The following is a 12,400-nucleotide window of genomic DNA, read 5'->3' as shown; positions in this document are numbered from 1 at the left end:
TATTGATTGAGTAAAATTATTCATGAACTAGTTGTTGACTACACAAAATTAAACATGAAATAGTCAATTGTTAAATTATAAACGGAAAACTGATGATTTCTGTCCAATTTTTACCGGTTGATTATACATGCCTAATTTTGTGTAGTCAACATTTAGTTTGGGAATAATGTTACGCAAGTTAATGTGCCGATTTTAAATAGTTAGGAAATAAAAATTATATTTTATTGTTATCTATATGAGTTTTCGAATCAAAATATCAATCAAATTTTTGAAATTTGAGTTAAGAAAATTTATCAAATTTGAGATAAAAACAACTAGAGATATTCATATGGGGTTTTACAGAGAACATATCAATACTATTAAAAAGAAAGAAGTCTTAAAAAATCTACTTATAAAAGTTATTTAGATCCTTTTATTAAACTTAATTTTTTTTTGGTCTTCCCTTATAGAATTTAAGTACAGGCTAAAAACACTTAAACCTATATATATGTACCCGGTTGTTATTCAAACCATAACATCGGTTACATTATTTATTTTTCTACAATTGGAATCGATTACTAAACCATTATACCATGAATATATCAATCATGTGAGCCACCAGTGACTTCTAAACATGTCTCATTAATATCGAGATTATAACCTGACTGATCTATATCCCAATATACGATAATTAAATTCCATTCTGCGATTGTTCAGACTTCTGTTTGTTAAATTGAAAAACCTTCCTGAAGCAAAAAAATGTCAACACTCTTACTCAAATGACACTTATTCAAAAATAGATCATGACTGTATTAAAGACTTAAACCACATTATTCATCACATATTATGTTATACAATATTTATACTATTAAATTCAAATACATCAAAAGCGTACATCATATATACATAGTATTCAACGATGCCAATATTATTTAAACGATAAGATTGGTTGCAATCACAATTTAAAATTTTGAACTTTTAAATAAATCGTAACAAACTATGTAAACGAAAACGAACATATTAAGAATATGCTAAGTATATATATTCTTAGGTTTGTTTTGTTAATAATATATACGATGATCAAACCAAAAAACAGAAAATAATTAAATTATTTTTTTTCTTTAGTCATTAACCATTTAACTTCTTTCGTCAATTAGAGCCCAATAAACTAACAACACAATTTTTCAAAAAAGTCCACAATAACCATTTTATATGTAAAATGTATATAAATCATTAATTAAAAACTCTAATTTTTAATAATAAAACATATCTGTCAAAATGAAATTTTAGTTTATGTTAATAGTATAGATAATTTTTCAGAATTAAAAAAAAAACAAAAATTTTATGTACTTAATATACATACAAATATATATTTGGTTATTTTGATAATTAATATACATACAAAGAAATGTATGTATAAAAATCATTTCTAATAACACTATATATACATTCATGCTATTATTTCTATATATACTATGAAACCCACGATTTCATCTTCAAATATACTTTTAATCTAATTAGCAAACATATTTTGTTTTATTAAATCTAAACCGGACTATTTACGGGTCACTCGATCTATCGGTTCGACCACAAGTCTCAGTCGAGTATGAAAACACAATGAAAACATTGTCTGAATATCTATACTATTAAAATTTGATTCTTAAAAAATGTACTTAAAAATTTTTGTTGGACCTTTTCGTTAGCTAATAAATTATTATTTGGTCTTACTTTTTATTTCTCTAACTATAAAAATATTCTAGATAATTCAAATGAACTCATTTATTATTCCAATATAACAATAACCCCATGAATATATGACATATGACTCAAACGTGTTTAACATGATGTGATCCTTACCACATATATAGTTCTATTAATACTATAAAAAATTTAATAGTTTAGTTATGTTTAATATAAGTTCTAATGGAGAATCCTCTGATGTATAACAATTTTTACATATTTACGTGAACTGAAAGCTAAAAGCCTTAATGTTAACTATTCCACTATTAAACATTGATTTAATTAATTACATGCAATCAATTATTAAGATCTAATATTACATTCTTATATATAAACTATAAATGATTAATCTTATCATAAAAATATAAAATTGGTCTAAACGGGTTGGACATTTAAATGAAATTAGTCAAAAAGACTGGTTTAAATAGGACATGTTTATTTGTTTTACAAATTCTAATAATGTATATTATACGTTTTTATTGAAATTTCACAAAATTTAAAATATGTTGCCCTTTAAATACCGGATAATTTGGGTTATTTGAAACAAATATAAAATAATTCGAATAATTTTTAATATTTTGAATAAAAATATTCAGATAATTAATTTATTGCGTAATTTGGTTTATAAATAATATTTTAGGATATTTTGTTATTTAGAAATTAAATATAATTAATATTTGTAGGTACTCATTTGATTCTCGGTTTGGTTTATGTTTTTCGGTTTTAAAAAATATAGAATATGCTCAGTTAGTTATGAAATTCAGCATAGTTTTATTTTTTTCAGTTTGATACGGTTCAGTTCACCATGGTAAATGTGTCCAAACATATACATTATCTTATATAGAAATTCATATAGAAAAAATTAATTTAATTTCAAAAATTCATATACATTATCTAAGTGCGGGTCAAAATCCAGTAAATCTTTAAAAGACAAGTATATATTGCTAATGCACAACATAATTTGTCTAAAGCGGAGGTCCATAACAATCCAGACCACCTCAAGTTTGAGTAATAGAATAGCCTTTTGACGTCAAAAAAAAAAATCTATATATGTGATCTTACTTTATTTTTTTGTCAATTTTGAGGATAAATAATTATTTAAATATGTGAAAGCTTATGCACATTTATGTTATAAATACTGTAAAACATCTATTATTAGTAGCGTTAGATATAACATTCGTGAATTTTATGTTTCTAAGATAACCGGTATATGATTTTGGATCTTTGTTTTAGATAAATGTACGTTGTACATAAGCTAAACGATATATATATATCTGGTTATAGTTTATATGTCAATTCAAAGCTAAAAAACATTTTGTTAGGTTTTTAAATATAGATTTCTCAACTAATTAAACATTACAGAGACGTATCCAGAAATGAATCTTAGAAGGGTTTATTGTTTTCACCCAATTTGATAAAAAAATATTAACTCAAACTTTGAAAAATTGACATATATTTTGATTTGGAAACTTATATAATATAAATATAGTTTTTTTATTTATAGCTATTTGAAATCGACACATTTAATATTCAATTATTACTTGCGCAAAAGTATTCTCGAAATCATTAGTTTTCCGTTTATACTCTAAGAGTTGACTTTTTCATGCCCAACTTTGCGCAGTCAATAATTTTTTCGGAAATAATTTTGTGTAAAAAAAATACTTGAATATTAAATGTGTTGATTTCAGATAGTTTTTTTTTTGTAGAAAAAAAGAGTTAAATCCGGGTCTATTAAAGACACAGACCTAACCTCCGGGTGGGAGGTGCAGCCCACGACAGGCCTTCTTCCGGATTTTCATACGGACGTATCCGCAGCCTTGGTGAACAGGACAATATGACTTAGTTTTCGCAGCAGGAAGATCGAACCCGGAATGTGTTTGTCTACTACCACTGGACTATAAAGCCCGTTCAATTTTCAGATAGTTGGAGAATAAAATACTCATTTTCCTAACATTTCACCCAAAGAAATCACGTTTCAAGCAAAAAGAAGAAGCAAATGAAAGGTAATTTCGTCCAAAACGTTCTTATTATCATCACTGTTACTTTTAATTTGTTTATCATCAATATAAATATCAAACCACATACTTATTATTCTTTTTTTTTTGTCTTAAGCATTCCGAAAATTATCTTCTATAACATAATGCGTCCAATACAATTTTGACATTATCATAATTTTTTGTGATCCATACATACGTCTGATACATATCGCGGTTTTCAGAGCATCACAATGTTTACACTGCGGTTGCGGTCATATAGTTTTTGCAATACGCAGCTGCATTTATTGGAGACATCATATGGATAACCCCTTCAGCCTTGAGATGCGGAATCAACAATTTCAAAGACACCTAAGGATTCACATTTTAAGAAAAACAAATCAACACAAAAAGAAAAGAAAAACCAATATCAAATTGCGGAAAATTTTGCAATATAAGGAAAAATTTATGACGTTTACCAGAAAAAAAAAGAAAATGAAAGATTTAATGACTTGCCAGTTCAAAGAAAGATATAATGTCTTACACCACAAAGTCTGAGGCTATGCCAAATGCGAAGAGGAGATGGAAATGGAGAGAGCAGTTGGCCAATGGAGGATAAAGTAATAGCGAACAAATGATAGATAAGAGAAAGCGGACGAGGGTTCATGCCGCCAAACAGAGCCATCATGCCTGACGTGCGAAACCCACCACTAGAGAGGTAATCATAGCAGCCCTGTCGCATCGCCTCTTTTGCTTGGTCCGTTGATGCAACTAGCACTTGTGAAAATGCATTCCCTAGTGTGTTCACTGTTGCTGACATCGGCTTCACAAGTACAATTTATATACAAAAATGTTTTGATTAGAGGTTATAAATAGGTTTTGAATGTTCATTTTTTTCAAAAGAGTAGCATGTGGTCACTTACCTTGCGTATTACATAAAAGCATTTAATAACTTCTGATACTTTGTTGGCATCACCGAGGTTTCTCAATGGTTTGAGAAGACGGCGTAAAATGAGAATGTCAGACAATAAAACCATCATTCCAGATGCGATTGCTGGATGACGCATGTTAAATGCATCTCCCAAGACGATCACTCCTTTTTTTCTGCTCAAGGTAGCTGACATTCTCTTTGCTGGCGTCACTTTTATTTTTGCTCCCTCTTCAATCCCTTTCAAAAATATTTTGCGGAGTTTTGGAGGTACCTGCCAATTAAACGTAAAGAGATGTTAAATGCATAGTCTGTATGAACCGCTCAAAGATGGTTAAATGTGTATATACATGTATGCCTTTTCTACGAACTAGTAACACCAAATTAGTTATCTATTTATAAATATATCTAGTCAAATTGATCAAACCTAATGCGTACCTGAGGAGCAAGATCGTTCTTCACGAAGGAAGCCATCTCCCCATTGGCAATAGAAGGAAAATAATTAGAGAAAAGCTCAAAACCACAACGAACGTCGGTGCTGCTGATTTGATACAACATGGTGAACGACGGTTTTGCCATTATTAAGTGTAACTTCTCGGGTTCTTCAAGGCGACAATTCTTTGAGACGTAACCAACTGTGTACGAAATAACCTCCGCCTATATCGAATCACAGAATACAAATGCTTAATTCTACGTCATTGACGTTTCAGTATAAGATTTTAGTGTTATACATATATATATATATATATATGATCGGAATACTCACATTGTTGTCGTTTAGAGAGCGACGAAGGTTCGAGTAGCAACCGTCGCATACCACAGTGAGAGGTGCAAAGGCGGTCGATTCTTCGCCTAAACTGTTCTTGTATGTCACTCCTTTGATTACTCCTTTTTCTTCTATCAAAGATCTCACCGTCCCTTCTTCTAGTCGCACACTGCCAATTAATGATTGGTGTATTAATCAGTGTTACAAGGAAATCATTGTGTAGATTTGAATATCGTAATGATTTTTTTATTAGAAAGCTCATACAAAAGTATATATAACTCTTAAGAAGTGACAATATTTCATTTCACGTATTTATATATGAAAAAACTCAAGGTTACGATCCAATCCTAAACACAAGCGGAACTGAATCCCTATCCTGAAGGAAAAATAGTATTTGAGATTTTTCTTATCTAAGTTTTGTATATCTTTAGGACTTCTTGTTTATCTTTCAATACTTCAGGCTTATCTTCCAGTAAGCCCCTCTCATTGCTTGATGAAATTTATAAATATCCATATAAAAGAAATTTTTTGCCATGTAACTAGAGTTGGGCTGAACTTACGGGCGTATAGCCATTTAGGATATGATTGGTTTAAACGCAGCAGTTGCGGATGTGGGAGTTTGCAGAATCGGGTAGTTGCAGTTTCAAACGTTATTAAGTGTTTTGCATAATTGGTTCAGCGTTTAAAAATTGTTACGTTTACGGGTCATTTTTGAATGGTTTACTCACATATGCAAATGTTAATCAATAAAAAAATTAATTAATAGATAAAAAAGTGAATTATAAAATTGATAATTTTAAAACCCAATAATAAAATAATTAATAATTAATATTAAAATTATACATGTATACCATATTCTTATAATAAATATAAAAATTATATTTATAAAATCATAGTATTAAACTTATATATATATATCAGTATTTATATTATCTCAATTTTTTAAAATTATTTAAAATTATATATATATATATAAACCAAATTATTATAATATATAAATTACATTTATAAAATAATTGTATTAAAAAATTATATATACATATATTACTAATTATATTATCTTTGAAAAAAAATTATTTTTTATTTATATAATTTTTACAAAAAAAAATTACCTTCCCGCTACCGCATACAACCGCAAACGCTAGCTGGAACCAATTTTTGATTTTGAGAGGTTTAAAGTGGTGTTAAACGGTTTGTAGCCTTTTTTTTATGATTGTTATAAAACGCCAACAACCGTTACCAATCACAAAAGCTGTATTTGCAAGTGGTAGCAGAGACCAGACAAACTCTTAACTGGTAACGTTTTTTTTTTTTTTTGAACACACTCTTAACTGGTAACCATTAAAAGAATATGAGGAATAAGAAGTAAATGAATGAAAATGAATAAAACAAAAGAAAAATTCATTCATCTCCTAATTTGATAATGAAGTAGTCTATTATTCTTTAAATGTTAAGAAATATTAAAGAATCATATGAAACAAATATTTTTTTGTAAATGGTGTAAAATATATGGAATGATATATAATTTACTATTCCATCTCATTCTCTTGGTCACCATTAAAGTTTATTGTCATTACCAATCGTTTAGGGTGAAGTCATATCGTAACTTTACAAACCTAACTTTGGTGGTGAAACCAAAATTATGAACCTTTTTTTTTTGGTCAACACCAAAATTATGAACCTAACTTTGATGAAATCAAATTACGAACCTAACTATGATCAAAACAAAATAATGAACCAGTATAATCCCTCATTTTATATTAAGCATTGTTTTATAGTTATTTTAAAACAATCAAAAATCGTTTTAGATTTTCAAAGCAAAAAATTATATAAAGTTTCAGTGTTAACTATTATTTTAATAAAAAGCAAGAGAGAAATTATATAATATGCTAACAAAGGTTATAACAAAAATTGTAATGTACCTTCTTAATTTTTTGGTATTATTTTTAGAAACATTTAAGATGAATTAGGGACATTTAGGATGAAATTATATAGTACTAGGGTCGGTCCGCCCTACGGACGCGATATTAGTTAATTTGATATTCACTAAATGTCCGAGTTGAAATTTGTTTTAAGATTCAAGAATTTGGTTATCTGTTATGTGTTACTTATTAGTATGCGGTGGTATAGTTGTTTTTCGATTATTCTTGCTTTGGTATTGTATCAAATTAACTAATTGTCCAACTCATAATTATAGATGTACAAATGTGGATTTCTGATAAAGTTTGATGACAATACTGTTTTTTTTTAATTCTTATTCATAGTGGAGTGTGCATGTGTCAGAAAGAGGCCTATATCAACTTTTATGTTTTTGCGTATGAATTTTAAATATATATTATTTTGTATAATGCATAGTTGCTCTACAACATTTGCTTGTAGACTAAAAAAATTGTTTTCTATATTTTTAAAAGAGAAAATATTTAGTCTAGAATATAACATGGACATATGTATCGACTATATATAGAAGTTGGGTGTTATTTTAAAATAACATATGTCTAGAGGTTTTTCAACCATTACTTCACTGGCACAAAACATTTATAACTGCAAATACATTCTTTTAAAAGCAAAACTAATAAAAGCGTGTACAACAAATGTATTTTGATATATATTATATGCATCTAGTTATAAAGGTTGGAAACATTGCAAAACTGTTTGAAGCAAAGTTTTTAACTTCACGATCTTCATCTTGACGTCAGTTCAGTGCCGGCCCTGGCCACAAGCAGAAGAAGCATGGGCTTCCAGCCGACACGATAATAAGTATTTTCGCGGCCACATATTTATAAAAAGTGACTTTAGCTTAGTGGTTCTAAGAGAAATTACCAGTGCTGGAGGTGCTGGGTTCAATTACCCCTGACAGCCTTTTGTTTTATTTTGGCCCCAAATATAAAATGAGACACGTGTCACCCCATAACGCACGACTTGATGACGTGGCATCACAGGAGGGAGGCGAACATATTTTTATATATATAGATGTTAACAAAGGTTATAATAAAAATTGTAATATATCTTCTTAATTTTTTTGGTATTTTTCATAGAAACATTTAAGATGAATTAAAGAAATATATATATATATATATATATATGAATTAATTTTTTCCAAGATTTTTTGTCTCATAATCTATTTGCCAAAGATTAAATTCATATCTTTTATACACTCAATTAAATCATATGCACAACAAAGCTTATGTTGGGTCAACCTAGCTCTCATAAACCAACAAAAAGTTAGTTATGAATAGAATGAATGATTCCTTTTTCTTATATGCTCGACTGAATCTCTTTATACTTTCTAGTTAAAACTCGTAAGTCGTAACATACTAATTAACATACTTGGGAAGAGAAGAGGCCTTTTGGCGCAGTCTCTGGACAAAACGGCCATTGTAAAACATTCGAGCTGATGGTTCATAAGGGAAGTTGTTGTCCTCCACCGGAAAAGGTGAGGCGGCTTCTTTTCCGTCCTTATAAAGTGTCAAGCCGGTGGCTTTCTGTGCGTCTATTCCCTCCAAACAATCTTTTTACATATAAACACACAAATTTAATTTTTAAATATTTATGGCTTACAAAATCCAGATCCGGTCCTGGACACAATATATATCGGTCTTAATGTAAATGTAAATGAAAGAGAAGAGGATACATACCTTGAAGATCAAGCTTAGAAAGAAAGAGTCGTCCTCCTGGCTGCATAAACTCCCCCATCATTCTCTCTGGCTCTCTCATGTCCCTCTCTATCACATGTACTCGACGTCCATCCTTCAACCCAATTTTTATATATAAGCTCCAACCCCAAAAATTAATGTATATCAAAAAAAATTAAGTATAAGCTTTTTATTTATATCATATTACATTTTTAGAAGAAAAAGACTGTTCATTCCTTCCCGAACTCTTACAATATATACAAGGGATTTTAGTAATTAAACTCATCAACTAAAGATAAATCGTTAAAAAAAACCTCAACTAAAAATCATGTAAAATAAACCTTCAACTTTAATTCTGTTAAGATATGTTATCCTCTGTTTAAAAAATCGTGACGGAGGGTGACATACGTTAACGGTTTACAAGTTGAGGGTTTATAATGTTGAAAACTTAGGGTCTGACTGGTTCAACCGCAGCGGTTGCGGTTACGGTTGCGGGAGTTTGCGGATGCGGGTGGTTGCGGTTTCTAGCGGTTTTAAGAGATTTGTACGACTGGTTCTGCGGTTAGAAATTGGTGCGTTTGCGGAATACTTATGACTGGTTAACTACCAAATGCAGCAGCGGTTAAATAATAAATTAACAATATTTACATTTTATACAATTATAAAAATGTCAAAAATAATAATATTATAATAAATATAAAAGTTATATTTAGAAAGTTATACTTTAAATTTTTTAAAAATTATAGAAAATATTTTTATTTTAAAGTTTTATAATATTAATTAAAATATAATAGATATATTTTAGCATTTTTATAATTCTAATTTATTTATTTTATTGAATATTTTTATTTTTGTATTTATATGGTTTTGGAAAAAAAAGAAATTTTTTTTTATCCTCCCGCAACCGTCCGCAACCGCAAACGCTAGCTGGAACCAGCTTTTGAATTTATGAGGTTCAGAGCGATTTGGAGCGGTTTGAAGCGGTTTGAGCGATTGTTGCAAAACGCCAACAACCGCTACCAACCGCAAAAGCTGCGTTTGCGGGTGGTAGCGGGAAAACCAGTCATACCCTTAGTTGATGAGTTTTTTTACGATTCAAAAATAGTTGAGGGGTTTTATCATTGAAAGTCATGTTTTAAAATCTTTATAATTATTTATACATTATTTTAGATTGATTTATAAGCCTTTAAAACTTATTTATAAATTTTAATACATTACTTTATAACCGATTTATAAAGCTTCATAAATATTTTAATACTTTTACATATGATTAATAGGGTTTCGCAATGATTTTATAATTTTTTACAATTTCTCCTATTTGTTAGGATAAAATAACCTAACATTATTAACTTCATGGATGAATTATCCTCGACAATAGTTAAGATTTAATATAATTTAGAAACTTTAAATAATTTAATATTTTAAAATAATGATATAAACACACAAATTTTCTTATATCATTATTGCCAAATATCAAATAATTTATTTTTTTGAAGTTATATTAAGTTGAAGTAGTGTTGAAAATTATTAATTTAGGTTCTATAAATTAATTTTATAATAAATTAATGTACTAAAATTTATAAATTAGTTTAAAGGCTAATAAATCAATCTAAAATAATGTATAAATGATAATAAATATTTTAAAACATTAATGACTTTTAGTGATAAAACCCCTCAACTATTTTTGAATCGTAAAAAAACCCTCAACTAAATTTTTAACATTATAAACTCTTAACTTGTAAACCGTTATCGTATGTCACCCTCCGTTACAGTTTTTTAGACGGAGGATAACATACGTTAACGGAATTAAAGTTGATGGTTTATTTCACAAGATTTTTAGTTGAGTGTTTTTTCTACGATTCATCTTTAGTTGAGGAGTTTAATTACTAAAATCCCTATATACAATGATACTAAAAAGGATTTATACAGAGAGTTGTTATTCTATCATTAGTGGAATACTCGGAAGCAAAACTGTCAAGTGTCAACGCCATTGTATGTACCTTAGCAAGAGCATAGGCGAGAGCTGAGCCGCCAACACCAGCTCCGACGATGATGACGTCAGGACCACCGTATCGTATCTCCTCCACGGCCACATCCGCCAACTTCGTTGCCTTCTTCCTCCTGTTGGTGACGTGGTATGTCGTCCAAGTCAGTACGAAGGCAAGTAGCGTCCATAAAAAAACGTCCATAAAAGCCTTGTCCATATCTATTAATATTATTACTCAATATAAAAATATTATTTGTCAGTATAAGAGAGCTGAGAAAGGTGGAGTAAATTAACATATATATATAGTCAGGACGGACGTAGCATCGCCACATACTAACTTACCATAAGAACAGAAGAAAACAGCAAACCAATAATTGTCGTAGATATTATCTTATACAGAAATAGACGATATTACATTATTACCCAACCCCAATAATGATGTCGCTTAAATTTATGGCTCTGATTTGATTTGATTTGATTGGTATCGATTAACAAGGATGATAAAGTTAGTACACACCACTCATAGGCTAACCATATATAGAAAGTTTACAAAAGTATAGATTACAAATTATGTATATTATAGAATAAGGGTATTACATTTGTTTCTATGAAAAATGAGTAGTACATATATTTTTATTAAGTTACTTTTAAATAATACAATTTGCCCCTCATTTTTTTAACACTAGATAATTATATTATTACAAACTATAAAAAATACTACAGACGATACTACACTTTTGAATCGTCATATTGAATTTGCGAACTTCTTAACGTAAAAACATTAGTGAACCTTTAGTCAAACATTTGAACTAAGTGGACTTACACTGGTACTCGTTTACATTTTCAATTAATTATGCTTAGTATTTTTTAATACAATATTTTCCAAAATAATGTGATCATATTTTTGAAAACATCGTATCACATGATTTTCTTGTAGATATTAATGTGTAAATGTAAGCTACATTCTAATAAAATATATATATATATATATATATATATATATATATATATATCTATACTATTATATGCGAAGTGATTTTTTACATCTAAGCTCCCACTTAAAAATTAAAGAGGTAAATACCGTTTATACCTTCAATAAATAAAATATATAATTACCAAAAAATAAAAAAAATTATTTGATTAGATAAGTGATTAAAATAATAATAATAATTATTATCCAATTTTTTTTAAAAAAATAATATTGTTTATACCCTTAATAAACAAATATATAATTAGCCCAAAAAAACGAATTCAAAATTTATTTGATTAGATAAGTGATTAAATTAATAATAATAAAATTAAAAAATATTAAAAATAAAAATTTCATGTAGTAATAACTAATTATAAAATGACTATGTCTGCATGTGCATACAAAATACCTAGTTAAACTTTTTT

The 12,400-nt window shown here is 28.6% G+C and overlaps 1 protein-coding gene across 3 annotated transcripts; it reads right to left on the bottom strand.

The window, feature by feature from the left end:
* Positions 1-3,779: 3,779 nt before the first annotated feature.
* On the bottom strand, positions 3,780-11,299 carry LOC106404411 (squalene epoxidase 5). Of its 3 annotated transcripts, none has more exons than XM_013845139.3 (8): positions 11,019-11,299; positions 9,022-9,133; positions 8,714-8,894; positions 5,387-5,555; positions 5,059-5,277; positions 4,616-4,894; positions 4,209-4,515; positions 3,780-4,064 (listed from the first exon to the last, which is right to left on the bottom strand). In XM_013845139.3, exons 1-7 carry the CDS (start codon positions 11,220-11,222, stop codon positions 4,213-4,215), a joined length of 1,467 nt encoding a protein of 488 aa, XP_013700593.1. In that variant the 5' UTR covers positions 11,223-11,299; the 3' UTR covers positions 3,780-4,064; positions 4,209-4,212. The 3 variants fall into 3 exon arrangements, with proteins under 3 accessions (XP_013700593.1, XP_013700590.1, XP_013700587.1); XM_013845136.3 differs by having other exon boundaries at positions 4,237-4,512; XM_013845133.3 differs by having other exon boundaries at positions 4,237-4,515; positions 11,019-11,298.
* Positions 11,300-12,400: the final 1,101 nt, after the last annotated feature.

Source organism: Brassica napus, chromosome A2, assembly GCF_020379485.1.
Source record: "Brassica napus cultivar Da-Ae chromosome A2, Da-Ae, whole genome shotgun sequence".
Classification (NCBI taxonomy): Eukaryota; Viridiplantae; Streptophyta; class Magnoliopsida; order Brassicales; family Brassicaceae; genus Brassica; species Brassica napus.
The sequence above is the reverse complement of the archived record's forward strand: the minus strand, read 5'-3'. Positions and strand labels throughout refer to the sequence as shown.

What these genes read in the sequence shown, in the direction of transcription:
- LOC106404411 (XM_013845133.3), bottom strand. Translation starts at nt 11,222, where the DNA reads ATGGACAAGGCTTTTATGGACGTTTTTTTATGGACGCTACTTGCCTTC. An exon ending in TTCTAAGCTTGATCTTCAAG is followed by an intron (nt 8,895 to 9,021) that starts GTATGTATCCTC and finishes ATATGTAAAAAG; the next exon opens with ATTGTTTGGAGGGAATAGAC. An exon ending in GCTCTCTAAACGACAACAAT is followed by an intron (nt 5,278 to 5,386) that starts GTGAGTATTCCG and finishes GATTCGATATAG; the next exon opens with GCGGAGGTTATTTCGTACAC.